The sequence below is a fragment of the Anolis sagrei genome, chromosome 1, assembly GCF_037176765.1.
Source record: "Anolis sagrei isolate rAnoSag1 chromosome 1, rAnoSag1.mat, whole genome shotgun sequence".
NCBI classification, from domain to species: Eukaryota; Metazoa; Chordata; class Lepidosauria; order Squamata; family Dactyloidae; genus Anolis; species Anolis sagrei.
Window position 1 is genome coordinate 96,159,285 of NC_090021.1, and position 14,332 is coordinate 96,173,616.

The following is a 14,332-nucleotide window of genomic DNA, read 5'->3' on the forward strand; positions in this document are numbered from 1 at the left end:
TGAGGATGCTTGCCATAGATGCATGCGAAACATCAGGAGAGAATGCTTCTAGAACATGGCCATATAGCCCGAAAAACCTACAACAACCCAGTAATTCCAGTCATGAAAGCCTTCGACAAAAACTTGATGGTGTATAAGAGAGCAGATTCCCAGTGGGTCTTCTTTCAGGAAATACCTTCCGTTCTGGTTTGATGTTGTATGGAGTTGAGGCTGTGTTGATCATAGCACAAGTTGAATACCCTTCCCTCAATCCTTTGCTCATGCATTTCATTTCCCATTTCATAACTGGCAGCTGATGAGTTCTCTGTATGTGTGGCTGTTGAGTCCCCTCTGGTTTTCAGTTTGAACTTTTAATACAGAATTGCTGGATAAGATTATGAACCTATATCTAAAAGAGCTTCAGTACCTTGGACAGCTGCGACCTGTAGAAAAACCCAGCATGGATCCCCCATCTCCACCAACAGGGATTCATCAGCAGCAAAATAGCTGGATCCCTTATGCCTAGAGGATAAGAAGGAAGTGATGGGATGTAAGCAATGAAGTCTTGGGGACTCTTTATTCTAGTGTATGTAGTAGTTCCCCACATCCTGTTGTGACAAAATCTTCTGCATAAAAACACCACAAGTCACAGTGGTTTTGAGAAATTCTGTACAGTCCCCATATCTGTGGGACTGGTATCCATAGTTTCATTTATCCATCTCCAAAAAAGAAAAAAGTCCCCTTTAGGCATTTTCTAGGTCCTTCACCATGATTGAGTAGCAATGCATGGAACCTTTACCACATTATTCCCATTTCCTTTTGACCCAAAGTAAGAGACATGGGTATATGTCAGCATGTGAACTAGTAGTTTCTATAAACTCATTTACAAGGCTTGGGCTGCAATGTAACACAACTGTTGTAAAGTTGGCAGAACAGTGTTAATTGAACATATAAAAATACTGAGATATGTTACATATAATTCTATGAAGTGGTCCATTATATTATAGGAACTTGTGTTTTTCCAAAACAGAAAACAATTTCCCAATGTCTAGGAAGTCTAAGGCATCCCTTTGTATTTCAAGGTCAGGACAGTTATGTAACACAGTTCAGTTGCTTAGAACTGACCAACTGCTGACTGCCAACTTTGGGGTGTTTTCTTTTATTTATGTATTTTTTAAAGCAGATTAACTCTCAATATCATGAAATGAACTGCCTGTATGTTTTGATTTGATTCATCAGTCAAATGTGAAAATAACAGTTTCTACTAATATTAAATGTGTGGCCTCCATAACATTACTGATTTTTTTGTATTGTTTTACACTTACCATAATATTACTGCCTTTGTACTATTTACACTTACCAAACAGTGTTTCACAGTAGCTCTTTAAGAACTTGGAGAAAATGCTCTGTTGGGCACTACACAGGTTTCTTGTAATGTTTGCTTATTGGCAAACATGGTTGAGGGAGAAGGCAGGAACACATTCAAATGGTGAAAGATCAGCCTCAAAAAGCAACAATACACTCCTCTGTTCAGTCAATGGCAAAATTCACTCTTTTCCGTTTTGCAGGAAAATATGTTCACTTTTTTTCATTCCCGTTCCTGATCTGGAAAAATGTACCAAGTGCCATTATGTAAACACTGAGTAAACATCTTACAAAAGATGGTGACTGGGATCCTGCATTGCAGGTACAGATTCATAGTGTGCAGGTCTGTTACTGCTTGGTATTAAGATATTCTACATATTCTCAATCATAGCACTGTTGCCACAATTAAGGTAGGTGGGAGCATCTTTCAGAGCAGCTTCCTAGGTTAAGACAGATATTGGGAGTCAATTCCTTGTGTCATTTACATAACATTTATTATGTAGGTATAAATATAATGCAAGATCTCTGCATGCCTGTGTCAACAAGATGCAATGCGACAGTGTTTTTAGTTTTTTTGCATTGTACCTAATCATTTCAATGTCTCCCAGAATAGATTTACAAAGGGTATTCTTTTTTGTCTCTTCTAGCACCATCTCCGATTCCGTAGTATGGTTATATAGTTATAGGGGGAACCTTGTAACCTGCTTCCTGACAGGGGCACCTCACTTCACCATTTGTGACACCATTAAATTTCACTTAACTCACTTACTAGGACTTATCTGTGAATAAACCTAAATTGGATTGTGCTGTTAATCTCTACCATTTTGCTTCACTTGATGTTAATATTAACCTCATTAATTCTGATCAATGGCATTCATTCTAAGAAACGACATCATTTGGGAGTGCACAGAACATTATTTTTTTCATTTTGTCCCTTTGTTCTTAAGAACACAAAAACGATTAGCAACTAAACCCATCCTTTCTTTGGAAACAGTTTGAAAAGCTTCATGAACTTGTCAGTGCTAATTGTCAGGGGAATAGCATGTGGTTATGCAACATGGTTGCAAGCTTGAATTATATTGAGTTTTTAGGGTTCAAGCATAGTTCATTCATTGGCTGAAAACTTGCTTTGGATCTTTAGTCATAGGCTCTTCATTCTAAGCTTGTTTTTCAACCCTAAATGTTGCATTAAAGTATGAAGTTTTATATATTTCCTAATGGCTTTGGTTTTATTTATTTCTCTCCCCCCCCCCCCCGATCATAGCAAAACATTTGTTCCCACTCCTGACATATTAGCCATTTAAACACGCATATAAGTATTACAAAAGGGTTAGAATTCCTTAAGGGGGTTAAGGATTCAGGAAGTATTATGCCAAAAGAGCAACAAGACCATTGCTTTTATTTAAAAAGAAAATATAGTTTAATATAAAATATATGAGTATAAAACATTTTTTTAATCTGAGGAATTATGAAGGAGGCAGTTTATTATTCTGTGTAAAGCCATTGCACAATAAATGGAACACTCTGTGTACAGTTATGTTTAACAATAATCAATAAAAAGTAATCTATAAATGCATTTTCTCATTATCACCCGCCACAAGATGGTACATAAACCAATTATTCATGAACAAAGTGGCAATGTATCTGCTGTCATTCTAGAGTTAGCCCTTTAAGGCATTCTGAGGTGGATTGTGGCCTTAAACTAAGTAGTACATGTTTAGAATAAGATCTAATACAGAAGACCTTTAAAGTCTTCTGTATTAGGAAATTCATTGTTCAAAACAGGGCTAGACATGATGTTTTGTTGCAGTCCCAAGTACTATTGGACAGCAACTCACATGAGCTTTCATCACTATTTATAAAGAACTTTACTGCCCAATAACATCTGAGAGACCACAGTTGCATATCACAGGTTAAAATTACCTTTCTAGCAGAATTTTGGGAAATGCTGACACAGTCTCCCCAAAACTCTATCAGGGCTCTTCCACACAGCCATATAATTCAGATTATCAAGGTAGAAAATTCCACAATATCAGCTTTGAACTGGGTTATCTGAGTCCACACTGCCATATATTATAGCAGCCTCACACTACAGCTAAAGTGTGATGGCAACTAAAGTGGTATCAAAGTGAACTACAGTACATTTTATTGTTTTAGTTACTGAATATTAATGGGGTTTAGACTAGATCAGAATAAATGGCTTACATTTTGCTTGCATATATGGCAGTGTGAAGAATGTTGAATTGAACATTTCTCTGCAATCAGGTAGTGAAAGTTCTCTTGAGAATATTCTAGCTTAGAGAATATTCAAGCCAAAGCAGTCATCACTTTATTTTTGCTAAAATAATTGTAGCTGATGTCAGTTCCAGATAACGTGCTCTGTGTATTTCTACAATATAGTGTAGAACTTGGGCTTTCCAGATCAGGGCTATGATAAGTGTTACTCTATAGTGTGCTTGTGATTAAATAAATTATCTCTAGATTGTGTTTTTATTGAAACAATGCAGTATTTCCTGGCTTGAAAATTCAATTCCTAGAATTTGCTTTCCTTTTATGTACCATATGCCCATTATATATAGTTGGCATAGGTCTGAAAATAAGTGATAAATGTAGATAATTTTTTGAACACAGTCAAAACAGTTACATCCATATTTCTAACAAGCTCTGAATAATTTTGCATATTATGTCAATCGTTAAGTCTCCTCTTCATTACTGCTATGGTCTCCAAAGTTGTCTAATGTATTGTTTTTCACATGTTTGTTCTTGAGAATCTTGAGTGTCTTGAGTATTTTGCAAAAACATTGTAATGAGTTTGTCAGATTCTTCTTAAACCAGAATATGCAGTACACGGCAGTGGCTCACAAATCTCCTTTTTAACCAAACATTAGAATATAGAGTACAGGCAGAGTCTCCCTTATCTGAAATGCGATCAGAAGTGTTTGGGACTTCATTCTTATTTTGGATTTTGGAATATCCACAATAGAGTCTCATTTATTCAACCTTTGCTCATCCAATGTTCTGTATTGTCCAACACAGTCTGCTTCCCGCCCAGATCCACATCTGTTTCAAATACATTGCAATGTTTTGGTGCTAAATTCGTAAATACAGTAATTACTACATAACATTACTATATATTGAATTGCTCATTCTGTCGATATGTTGTAAAACATGATGTTTTGGTACTTAATTTGTAAAATCATAACATAATTTGACATTTAATAGGCTTTTCCTTAATTCCTCCTTATCCAACATTTTCGCTTATCCAACGTGCTGCCGGGCCGTTTATGTTGAATAAGCAAGGCTTTACTGTACATACATAATGAGATATCTTGGAGAAGAGACTCAAGTGTAAACACAAAGTTAATTTATGTTTCATATACTGCCACATCATGTTACCCTTTAGGTAATTTCATACAATACATTAAATTATATGCATGAAACAAAATTGGTGCACAGTGAACCATCAGAAAGCAAAGATGGTTCACCACTCATGTGGACAATTTTGAATTTCTGTGTATTGGATTTCAGAATTTCAGATAAGTATTTTATAATGGGGAGCACAGCAGAAAAAGGCCGAGTGAGCTAAGGTTCAGATTCCAACAAAGGTTGATATTCTATTTGGTGGTTGTGTAGCATAAATGTGGTTACATAACTATTGTCTTGACTGGGAACATTGTACACCCAAAAGCAAGATTCTGTTTCTGCAAATTTGAACGGAATATGGATCTTCTTCATCATACAAAAATGTCCAAATGCTCCTGTAGGGAAACTACAGTGGGATTCCAGTCATAATGCTCCTTGAGTAACTTTAGGATGGCTACTGTTTCTCAGTTTAACCTACCTCATAGATATGTAGAGGGATAGTATAGCACCTTTAGGACAAAGAAACAAGTTGCCCAGGTAGAAGGCAAAGCCACAGAGATTTGTTATGATTCAGCCAAAAAGGATGCAAGCACAAGCAATACACTTTAAAAGGTACAAGCATAATCTCTCAGAGAAATACATGACATTTTATACAGTTCGAACAGCTGTTCAGACTTTCCATTCCCTCCCCTGATTGACCGAAAAAGAGGCAGGTTTTGAACGGCCCATCACAGCCTGAAAGAGAAGATTCCCATGGTGTAAAGAACAGGTGGTGGTTGGTCAGTTCAAGAACAGCTGGGATGCATTTTTCTTTGTGATGCCTTATAGTCAGCTCTCCATATACACAGATTCTGTATCCATAGCTTCAAAAATACCAAAAAGCAAATTTTGATTTTGCAGTATTTTTTGTGTGTCATTGTATAAAATGAGTCTTGAGAGTCCATGGATACTGGTATACCTGGGAGGTCCTGGAACCAAACCCCAGTGAATGCGAAGGGCATAATATATTAAGAAGAAAACTTATGAACCTAGCTGTAAAGAAACGTATGAATCCATGTGTTAAATACCTTGGGTTTCCTCTGAATACAGATTGTAAGATGGCTTATTGAGTGTTGCAGATGTTTTATGCAGTACTTCAGTAACTGCATTAGATTCTGATTTGTTTTCCTGTACCCAAGCCAAAGTACTGATCTCGATTATGTAAGCCTTCTGCAGTTTGAGGTCAGGCTACCCCAAAGGATCGCAATCTGTATGGGCAATGGACTGTGTTAGGCTTTCCATCAAAAGATCTCCTTCATAGTCTTTATTTATGCAGGGTGAATCTATCACATGGCAAGCAGAGAGCCTGATCGGTAGTGCTGACCTAATTGTGGGAGCAGAAAATAGAAATATCACTGCACAAGTAAAAACACTTGTAGAAACAACATGATGTGAAGAGTGAGCATGGTATAGTGGTTTGAGTATTGAACTACAACTCTAACGAACATGGCTTGAATCACTGCTCAGCCATGGAAACCTACTGGATGAGCCATAGAAAAGCCTGTGATAGGTTCACTTTAGAGTTGCTATAAGTTGGGAATGTCTCAAAGGCACACAAAAACAAACTGCATTTTTTGGGGAGTGACAAGAACACAATGTTTTTCCCTTTGAAAAATGCATAATGAGTGGCAATACTATTATCATTTACATGTAATTAGTAATGTTTGCCTGTTGATTTTTTTTACTTTTGGGTAGCTGAAAATGTTTTTGAATTGCATATTCTACTCAAATTCTAGGTCATTTCTTTTTAGAAATAGTTCGGAGTTTTAAAAAGGAACTTTAAAAGACAGACTATGCAATGAGTGATGCAGTAGTGGTTTATGATGTTAACAGTAGTGTAAAATCCTTGAGATTTTACTATGAATTATGTAACAAGCTACTTTTTCAAAGTAACTATTGATCTGACTGGTTTGCTTCACCCGAGAAGCTTGCCCAACATCTTCCCTAATATCTTTCTGGCACTTGGCAGAAAACATTTTAAAAAATATCAATGCTTTTGAAAATGTTGGCTTGTTTAGTTAAATTATATTAATTATGCTTTTATAGATTTGCTACAATGTTTTAAATAATTAGTCGTAAGGGAATTTATTTCTTAACAATAAAATAATTAAACCCCTGCCCTGAGTTTAGGTTCCGTCTCAGTCAAATGATGTTCAAAGGGTGATTTCAATCACTTTGGGGATTTTTAAATGATGATTTGGCTCTTTGCTACTAAAATGTTGTGAGATCAAATTCTTAAGTAGCGTATATACTTGAGTATAAACCAACCCAAATATAAGTCGTTTATTCTGTTAAAGAGTATGTCACCTCTGAATATTCCTTACCTAAGAAAACCCTATGAAATCCATGAGATTGCTGTAAGTCAACATGCAACTTGCAACTTGAAGGCACATACATGCATAAGCACACAAACGGAAACAGATTAATTCCCTGTAACATACACTGTGCTAGATTTCAGCAAGGCAGTATTGTAGAGTGTATTTCCTCATTAAATTCAGTTCATGTTTTAGGTCACCAGGGTAATTATTTGAAACTAGTGCTCAGTTGCTTTGTGAATAGACCTTTCCCACCATCTGAAATGTATTCAATCCTAAAGGCTGCAAAAAGAAACCTATAAGGGATTATAAAGTAAAAGGTAAATACACTTTAAGTACAAGGTCCTGGAGTCAGAACCCATCTTTATTCCCCTAAATTGGTTCTTCAAGAATTGTCCCACTTTCTTGCAGAACTCTTGTTGCAAAAAAAAAAAAAAGCTCTTTGCCAGTCTCTTGTTAAATATGGGGAGGTTTCGACCCATTGCTTTCAAATCTATAAAATAGTAGAAAAGGTACTGTCATAACACAACAGTTTCTCCAAACTGAGGGGCAACGATATAAATGTTTGGGCAGCCTATTTGAAAGGCACTGGGAGCATCTCTACTTACACTTTCATTGTTGATTACCATATAAATTACTATTGAGCCTTACTAAATCAGTTGGCTCAATTCATTTTCATAAATTAGGTTTGGTTTCTTGGAATTGAACATTAAATAGATCAGCACACTCCTCAACCCCCCCCCCCCCCCAAATATAATCACAAGAGAGCATGGAAAACTGTGAATGAGAATAACATATGGTTTCTGAAGATACTAAAGGACTCAAAGAGCAAGGATGAGAAGTTCATGTTGTAATAGTGGAAATGGCTATAACAAGGATGAGAATTAAGTGGCCTTCAGATTTTGTTGAGCTGCAAGCTTCAGCAGCTATGCCAGCATAGTAATGGTAAACATTGAAGTCTAATAAGATCTAGAGGACCACATCATTACTACTCCAGCTGTAGAGGAAGTATCTGAATTGATGGCACTCCATTGTAAGATATCTAGCATGGAAAAAGCAATAGTGAGCACCCTTTACAAAGTCATTTTCACACTCTAAAATCAGTGGTTCTCAACCTGTGGGCCCTCAGGTGTTTTGACCTACAATTCCCAGAAATCCCAACCAGTTTACCAGCCGTTAGAATTTCTGGGAGTTGATGGCCAAAACATCTGGGGACCCACAGGTTGATAACCACCGCTTTAGAGTGTGAAAATCTCTTTGTTATTTTAAGAACATAAAAGATGTTGGCCAAGATTCTGCATCATCAGACACAGTTACAATGACAGAGCTCCATCATTGTAGTTGCTTCTGCTGATTTCACCTGTACAACACCTACCCCTAGCAGTGTTCCTACTGAAAGGTTTCTGGGTGGTGCAGATCAAGGAACTGGGAAAGGACACACACATTATTCTCTCAATCAAGTAGGAGCTAGAGAGAGCCCTCAGGATCTTGCCACAAATGCTGGTTTCCCTGTGCTCACTAGTGGAAGAGCACTACAGTTGTACAGTTGTTATTGCTCGGCACCTATATCTGTAGTGCCTTAGAAATCCTTTGGTTGAGCCACTGCCAGACTCTTGAGGTAGGTGTTGGTGGTCATTTTTAATTAGTAATGACCATAAACATGGGTCCCAAAAGTTATGAGATTGTAAATCCAGTTATGATCTCATAAATGTTGAACTAGATAACAACTGTTTTGTATAAAACTTGGTTTGGTATAAAATTGTTATGTTTGATATATTTAAAAGGTTGTTTATTTAGAAAGTCAGTACAAATTGAATTTTGTTTTTAATTTTCAATTTTATTGTGGTTAAAATAGAAATAAAAAGTTCTCAACTATGAAAAGTAAGGGAACCTTTTTGGTCTTGCAACTTTATGAGGCACAGGCTGAAGAAAAATAGAAAAAAAACCCTCATAAATATCAATAAAACAGAGTAAATTATTTGTTCTCTAATTCTCTATTGTGACAAGCAGGTCCAAAGCATTCTCATAAAAATCACTGAAGGGGCATCTACAGTGTCGAATTAATACAGTTTGCCACCGCTTTGATTGTTATGGCGCAATGCTGTGGAATCCTGGGAGTTGGGGAAAACCAGGAATTCAAATGATGTGATATATAATCTTACCTAGAACTCTACCTGCTACTTACCTTTGCTTTTGTTTTAGAAATAACCCATAGTAGAAAATACAAGAACATCTTCTCTTGATTCATCTTTTTTAAAAGGACATTGCCATGATCTATTTTTCAGCTATCCTGGGGAAAAATATCTTCAGAGAAAAAAAAAATGAGGGAGACATTTTTTCATCTGATCGCTAATGGATTTTTTTTCCTCCAGGCCTTCACACCCAGTTGGCCCTCCATATCCACTAATTCTATATCCATGGTTTCAATCATCATTTACTCAAGTATAAGGTGCCTGTAATGCACACCTTGGGCAAAAAATAGATTTGCCCATTAATGTTCAACAGCACAGGTACAGCATGACAGGGAGGCATGAATGGAAGCCATTTGGTAAGCCATGCCCCTCTGTCTGGCTGAGGCTTGCAACATGCCAGCCTCACACAATTCCCAATTAACCTCATTCACAAGACCTTCAAAACTGAGGTGAAGGTTTTGAAGGCCTCGTGAATGAGGCCAATTGGGAACTACATAGAACTGAGCCGGGGTGGGAGACCCTAAGGGCCACCTGAGAGGCAGGATCTGTGGCTAAGTGGCAGGAATGACTAGGTCACCAGCTGGGTCCAGGCCCCTCCTCCAGGCACCACAAAGCCCTGGGATCTCTGTCATTACTGAGAACAGCCTCCTGACACACACACATACACACCACCTATGGTTCCAGGTTCCTCTAGGTCTTTCCACACAATGGGTTTATTTGTTCTAGTCTAACATCCCATCGAATCTAATGCCCCATATTTGGCAATGTAATTTAGCCAAAAAATAGTTGAGCATTAGACTTGAGTAAATATGGTAGATTTGTCTGAACTCCCAAAAGACCAACCTTCAATTTGCTATTTTGTATAAGGGGCATCATTTTTCTACACTATTGTGTACAATGGGATTTTGGTATTGACAGAGGGCCCTGGAACCAAACCCCAGTGGATACCAAAGACCCACTATACTGTATAGCCATAAACTATACAATATAATAATATGTATAGAAAAGAATTACCTATTGCAGGCCAGAATCTTGTTGGCACTCTATATTAGTAGATTTTTTTTTCAAAGTTCACTAGGCTATGAGGAGAGAAGGCAGATAAACTCTGCTTGTTCGGAGCAGCTTGTTTCTCTGGTTCCTTGCTTCCTTCGTGGCACTGCACTCATGCTTTTTTCCTTCTGGTTTCACCAACATAGTCACAGAGAAGATGTGAAGAATGATTGCCCATGTGCAAGTTAAGCACTTGGTTCTTTGACCAAGAGAAATGAATTTGGAAGGGGCAGAGTGGAAACAGAGGGCTGTAAACCCTTACTCCATCTCCACCCTTTGTTGAAACAAATTGCTCATTGTTGTTTGTTTCTCTCCGCGAGACAAGACAGGAGGGGATGTGCCTATCCAGATAATGATGGTCAAGTAGGAAATCCATTTATATCTCTTAATTTTAAGGAATAATCAGATTTGTTTTTGTATGCTTATGCACCTTCACATCACTTTTATATATTGACTGGCCTATTACTCTGCTTTATTTTATGAGGTATCTTTTTTATTAAATTGTGGGTTTTGTACAAATAAGTCATTTGATGTTCTTCTTGGGAAATGTGAGAAATAGTACTGGATCTTTGAAGCAGAGTAATGAATTGGCAAAGTAGAATCTGACCAAAAGCCAGTCATGTGTCCCTCATCCTCCCCCCCCCCCAACCCAGTATCAAGCAGAGAAAAGAAATAAGCTTACTAGTTTTTTGAAAACACCCAAAAAGTAGCTTTGTTTCCAAAGTTTCTTTCCTATAGTCAAACACATGTTAGAGGAAACAGAAATCATAGCAGGTGAGAATGACATAGGAAGAATGAGCAAGCAAACAAGAAATCTGCAAACATACAAACAAGCAGGAGATGAATATAGGGATTTAAAGTTTGCTAGTATTAACAATTGTGTCTATTATCTTTTTAATATTATCATACTCTTGTGCTTGAACTATCATAGCTTAGATGTTTTTATTCATTGTCGTTTTATTTCATTGCATCCCATGCAATGTTCTGAAATGAAGGAGAACCGAAGTTAAGCTCTTCCTTGCACAGAGACACAGTGCAAACATACTTCCAGCAGTAGCTTCTTCAGTTATGCTATGAACAGTCTCTTTGAGAAACCAATAAAAGAATTCAGTCGTATCACCTGAAAAGTGAAATACTGATGTTTTTCATGCCCCTTTGAGTTGCTGTGCTTATTCACTGCTATGATGGCACTTTTGAAGTACTGCATTTTTTTTAGCATACAAATAGCAAGTGTTGGCTTGAATGGCTTCTGGAAAATAAGCTCTGTTGAATCCCTCTGGAACACAGTAACTGGAAGTGGGTTGCCCTTTTTTTGACACATAAAAGCACTGATGTGTAAAAATGGTGTTTCTGGGATATTTTAAATGGCAACATCTCAACTGACAAATGGTAATTTTTACTTTTATAGTATGCCATACCATTTGCATAGATGTCGTTCTCTGTTACTGTGCGTGGGTGTATGTGCCTCCAAGTTGACTTTGGCACATTATAATCTTATTAAGAAAAGAACTGCACCCAAAAGCTGATGGGTAGCTGTTTTAGTAGTGGGGTAGCCAGCCCCTATTAGCAATCTGGCTGCTGACCTTTGAACCAGCTGGAGCTTCTGAACACTGTTCTGAGGCAGCCCTACATAGAGCGTGTTGAAGTAGTCTAAACAGGATGTAATCAAGGAATGTACCACCATAGCCAGATCAGATTTTTCAAGGTATGGGCATCTGGCGCACAAACTTTAACTGTGCAAAGGCCCTCCTGGCCACCGTCGACACCTGGGCCTCCAGGGTCAGCGTTGAATCCAGGAGGTCCCCCAAGCTGCGGACTTGCGTCTTGAAGGGGAGTGCAACCCCGTCTGGCACAGGTTGTAGCCCTATACCCTGATCTGTCTTACAACTAACCAGGAGTACCACTGTCTTGTCAGGATTCAGTTTCAGTTTGTTCGTCCCAGTCCATCATAGCTAACAGGCACTGGTTCAGGTCCACACAGCCCAATAACCCAGAATATCAAGGCAGAAAAACCCATGATGTCTGCTTTGAATTGCGTTATCTGAGTCCACACTGCCATATATTCCAGTTCAAAGCAGAAATTTTATTTAGCTGTGTGGAAAGGGCCTCAAATACAGGGGACATTCCAGGCCCTTCTGATTCTAAAATGCCTCAAACAACATGGCCAAATTGGGATTGGAAACCTTGAAGAAAGGTATCGTCCCCAAGGTCCTATGGGACCTTGTGTTGCCCCATATTTTCTTATCTTTGCCCACCGTTCGTAATTTTATAAATAGTTGTGTAAATGTTCTTTTTTGTTCTCATACATTCCCTCTTTTTTATCTCTCTTGGACAGATCAGTACTGTTATGAATCCAAGCAAAATATGCCATAAGAACAGATCTGGAAAAGTACAGACTTCTGAGAAGCCAATTTTTTAAAAATCAATGAACAATTTATTACTATAGGTTTTCAACTCAGGCAATGCGTGACATTATGATAGTAAGCATAACAACGAAGGCAACATTGGGAAAATGATGGAGCCTTTTTCTGTTTGAACTTTATTTATACAAGAAAGGTTTTGGAGATCACAGAGATGGATGATCAATCTAACATTGCAGCTACAGGAGACAACACAAGCATTTGGGACAGCTTGATATTTGCACATCCTGTCTGTGTAAACTGGAAGTCAGAAGCAGAAGGATCTATCTATCACTTAGCAAGTATTTTGTTTATTATTGGCTACATGGGCGGAAGTGGGTTTTTTGGCTTGCTCTATATCTACTTTTTACTCGGACTGGGTTTTCTCTGCTCATCTGTCTGGTCTTGGCTAGATGTCTGTGCAGCTGATATTTTCTCCTGGAATTTCATCCTGTTTGTGGTATGCTTCGTACAGTTTATTTATGTAACCTACCAACTCCGGAGTGTGGCCTTTGACCAAGAATTCCAGGAGCTCTACAGTGCTCTGTTCCAGCCTCTGGGAATATCACTGACTGTTTTCAGGAAGATTGTCTTGTGCTGTGATGAAGAGGTCATTACGCTGGAGAAAGAGCACTGTTACGCCATGCAAGGCAAAACACCAATTGATAAACTTTCTTTGCTTCTGTCAGGAAGGTTTGTATTACTCTGGTTCCTGCTTCTAATGTAAAAACAGAAATATTCCCAAGAACGTCACACTTTTTGCTTTCTCCCTGCCTTGTTTTCTCCTGTTTCCACTATTGTAGGTTCAACATTCTCACACTGTAGATGTCTACATTTCTAGTATCAAAGTAGCTGTTCTAATTTGAATTCTCCAAATCCGTGTAAAATAATGAACTCTTAAAACTTGTTGCAAGGTTTATCTTCCCAAAAGTAACAACTTTACCCATTTCTTTTCTCGTAATAAACATGCATCTGTAGTAAATGAGGCATCTATAATAATGGAAAATGTGCAGAAGATTGAAAGCTCAGAAGAATGAAAGATGGAGGCAGCTGGGTAGGGATTTAGATTTACAATATATTTGGTATTTTTTCTTTTTATTCATGTGTAATGTAACATTTGAGGACATCTACCTAAACATGTATAATTTAAGTCACAGAATTGGGGCTTCTTTTCTGCCCAGGAGATTCAATATTTCTAGTCCTCCATTTATCTTTGGGACAAAACCTATGTGTTTCTTTAAAAAAGACTGTATATATATCTTCCTGATTTTAACTAAGAGGTTTACAACATTGTTTGTTTGTTTGTTTGTATCCCTGAAGGGGGACTCAGGATGGCTTACATTTTGGCAGTGATTCGATGCCACTACAAATAAACAATTACAATAATACAACAACCATTAAAATATATATAGCATTAATTAAAACAGTACATAAAGCATTAATTAAAAAGCAATAAATCGCTAATAAATGACCCCATTATCCTATTTTCAGTTGTGTCTTCCTTTTGGGATGTCACCTTATCTTGGGCTTAAACCAGAAACTGAAATTAAAACTCTTATGCCATAACAGAATAGTTGATAGAGGCAGGGCCAGAAAAGATCACAGGGTATTTTAATTTTTGCATATTTGT

At 37.7% G+C, this 14,332-nt stretch overlaps 1 protein-coding gene across 2 annotated transcripts in view; it reads left to right on the top strand.

Moving 5' to 3' along the window:
- Window positions 1-14,332, top strand: part of LOC132760829 (blood vessel epicardial substance-like) — a 75,345-nt gene that overhangs the window by 10,564 nt on the left and 50,449 nt on the right. For both annotated transcript variants that reach the window (XM_067467366.1, XM_060753101.2), the window contains exon 2: window positions 12,639-13,395. In XM_067467366.1, the coding sequence (XP_067323467.1) occupies window positions 12,878-13,395 (518 nt within the window). In that variant the 5' untranslated portion in view covers window positions 12,639-12,877. The remainder of the gene's footprint in view (window positions 1-12,638; window positions 13,396-14,332) is intronic.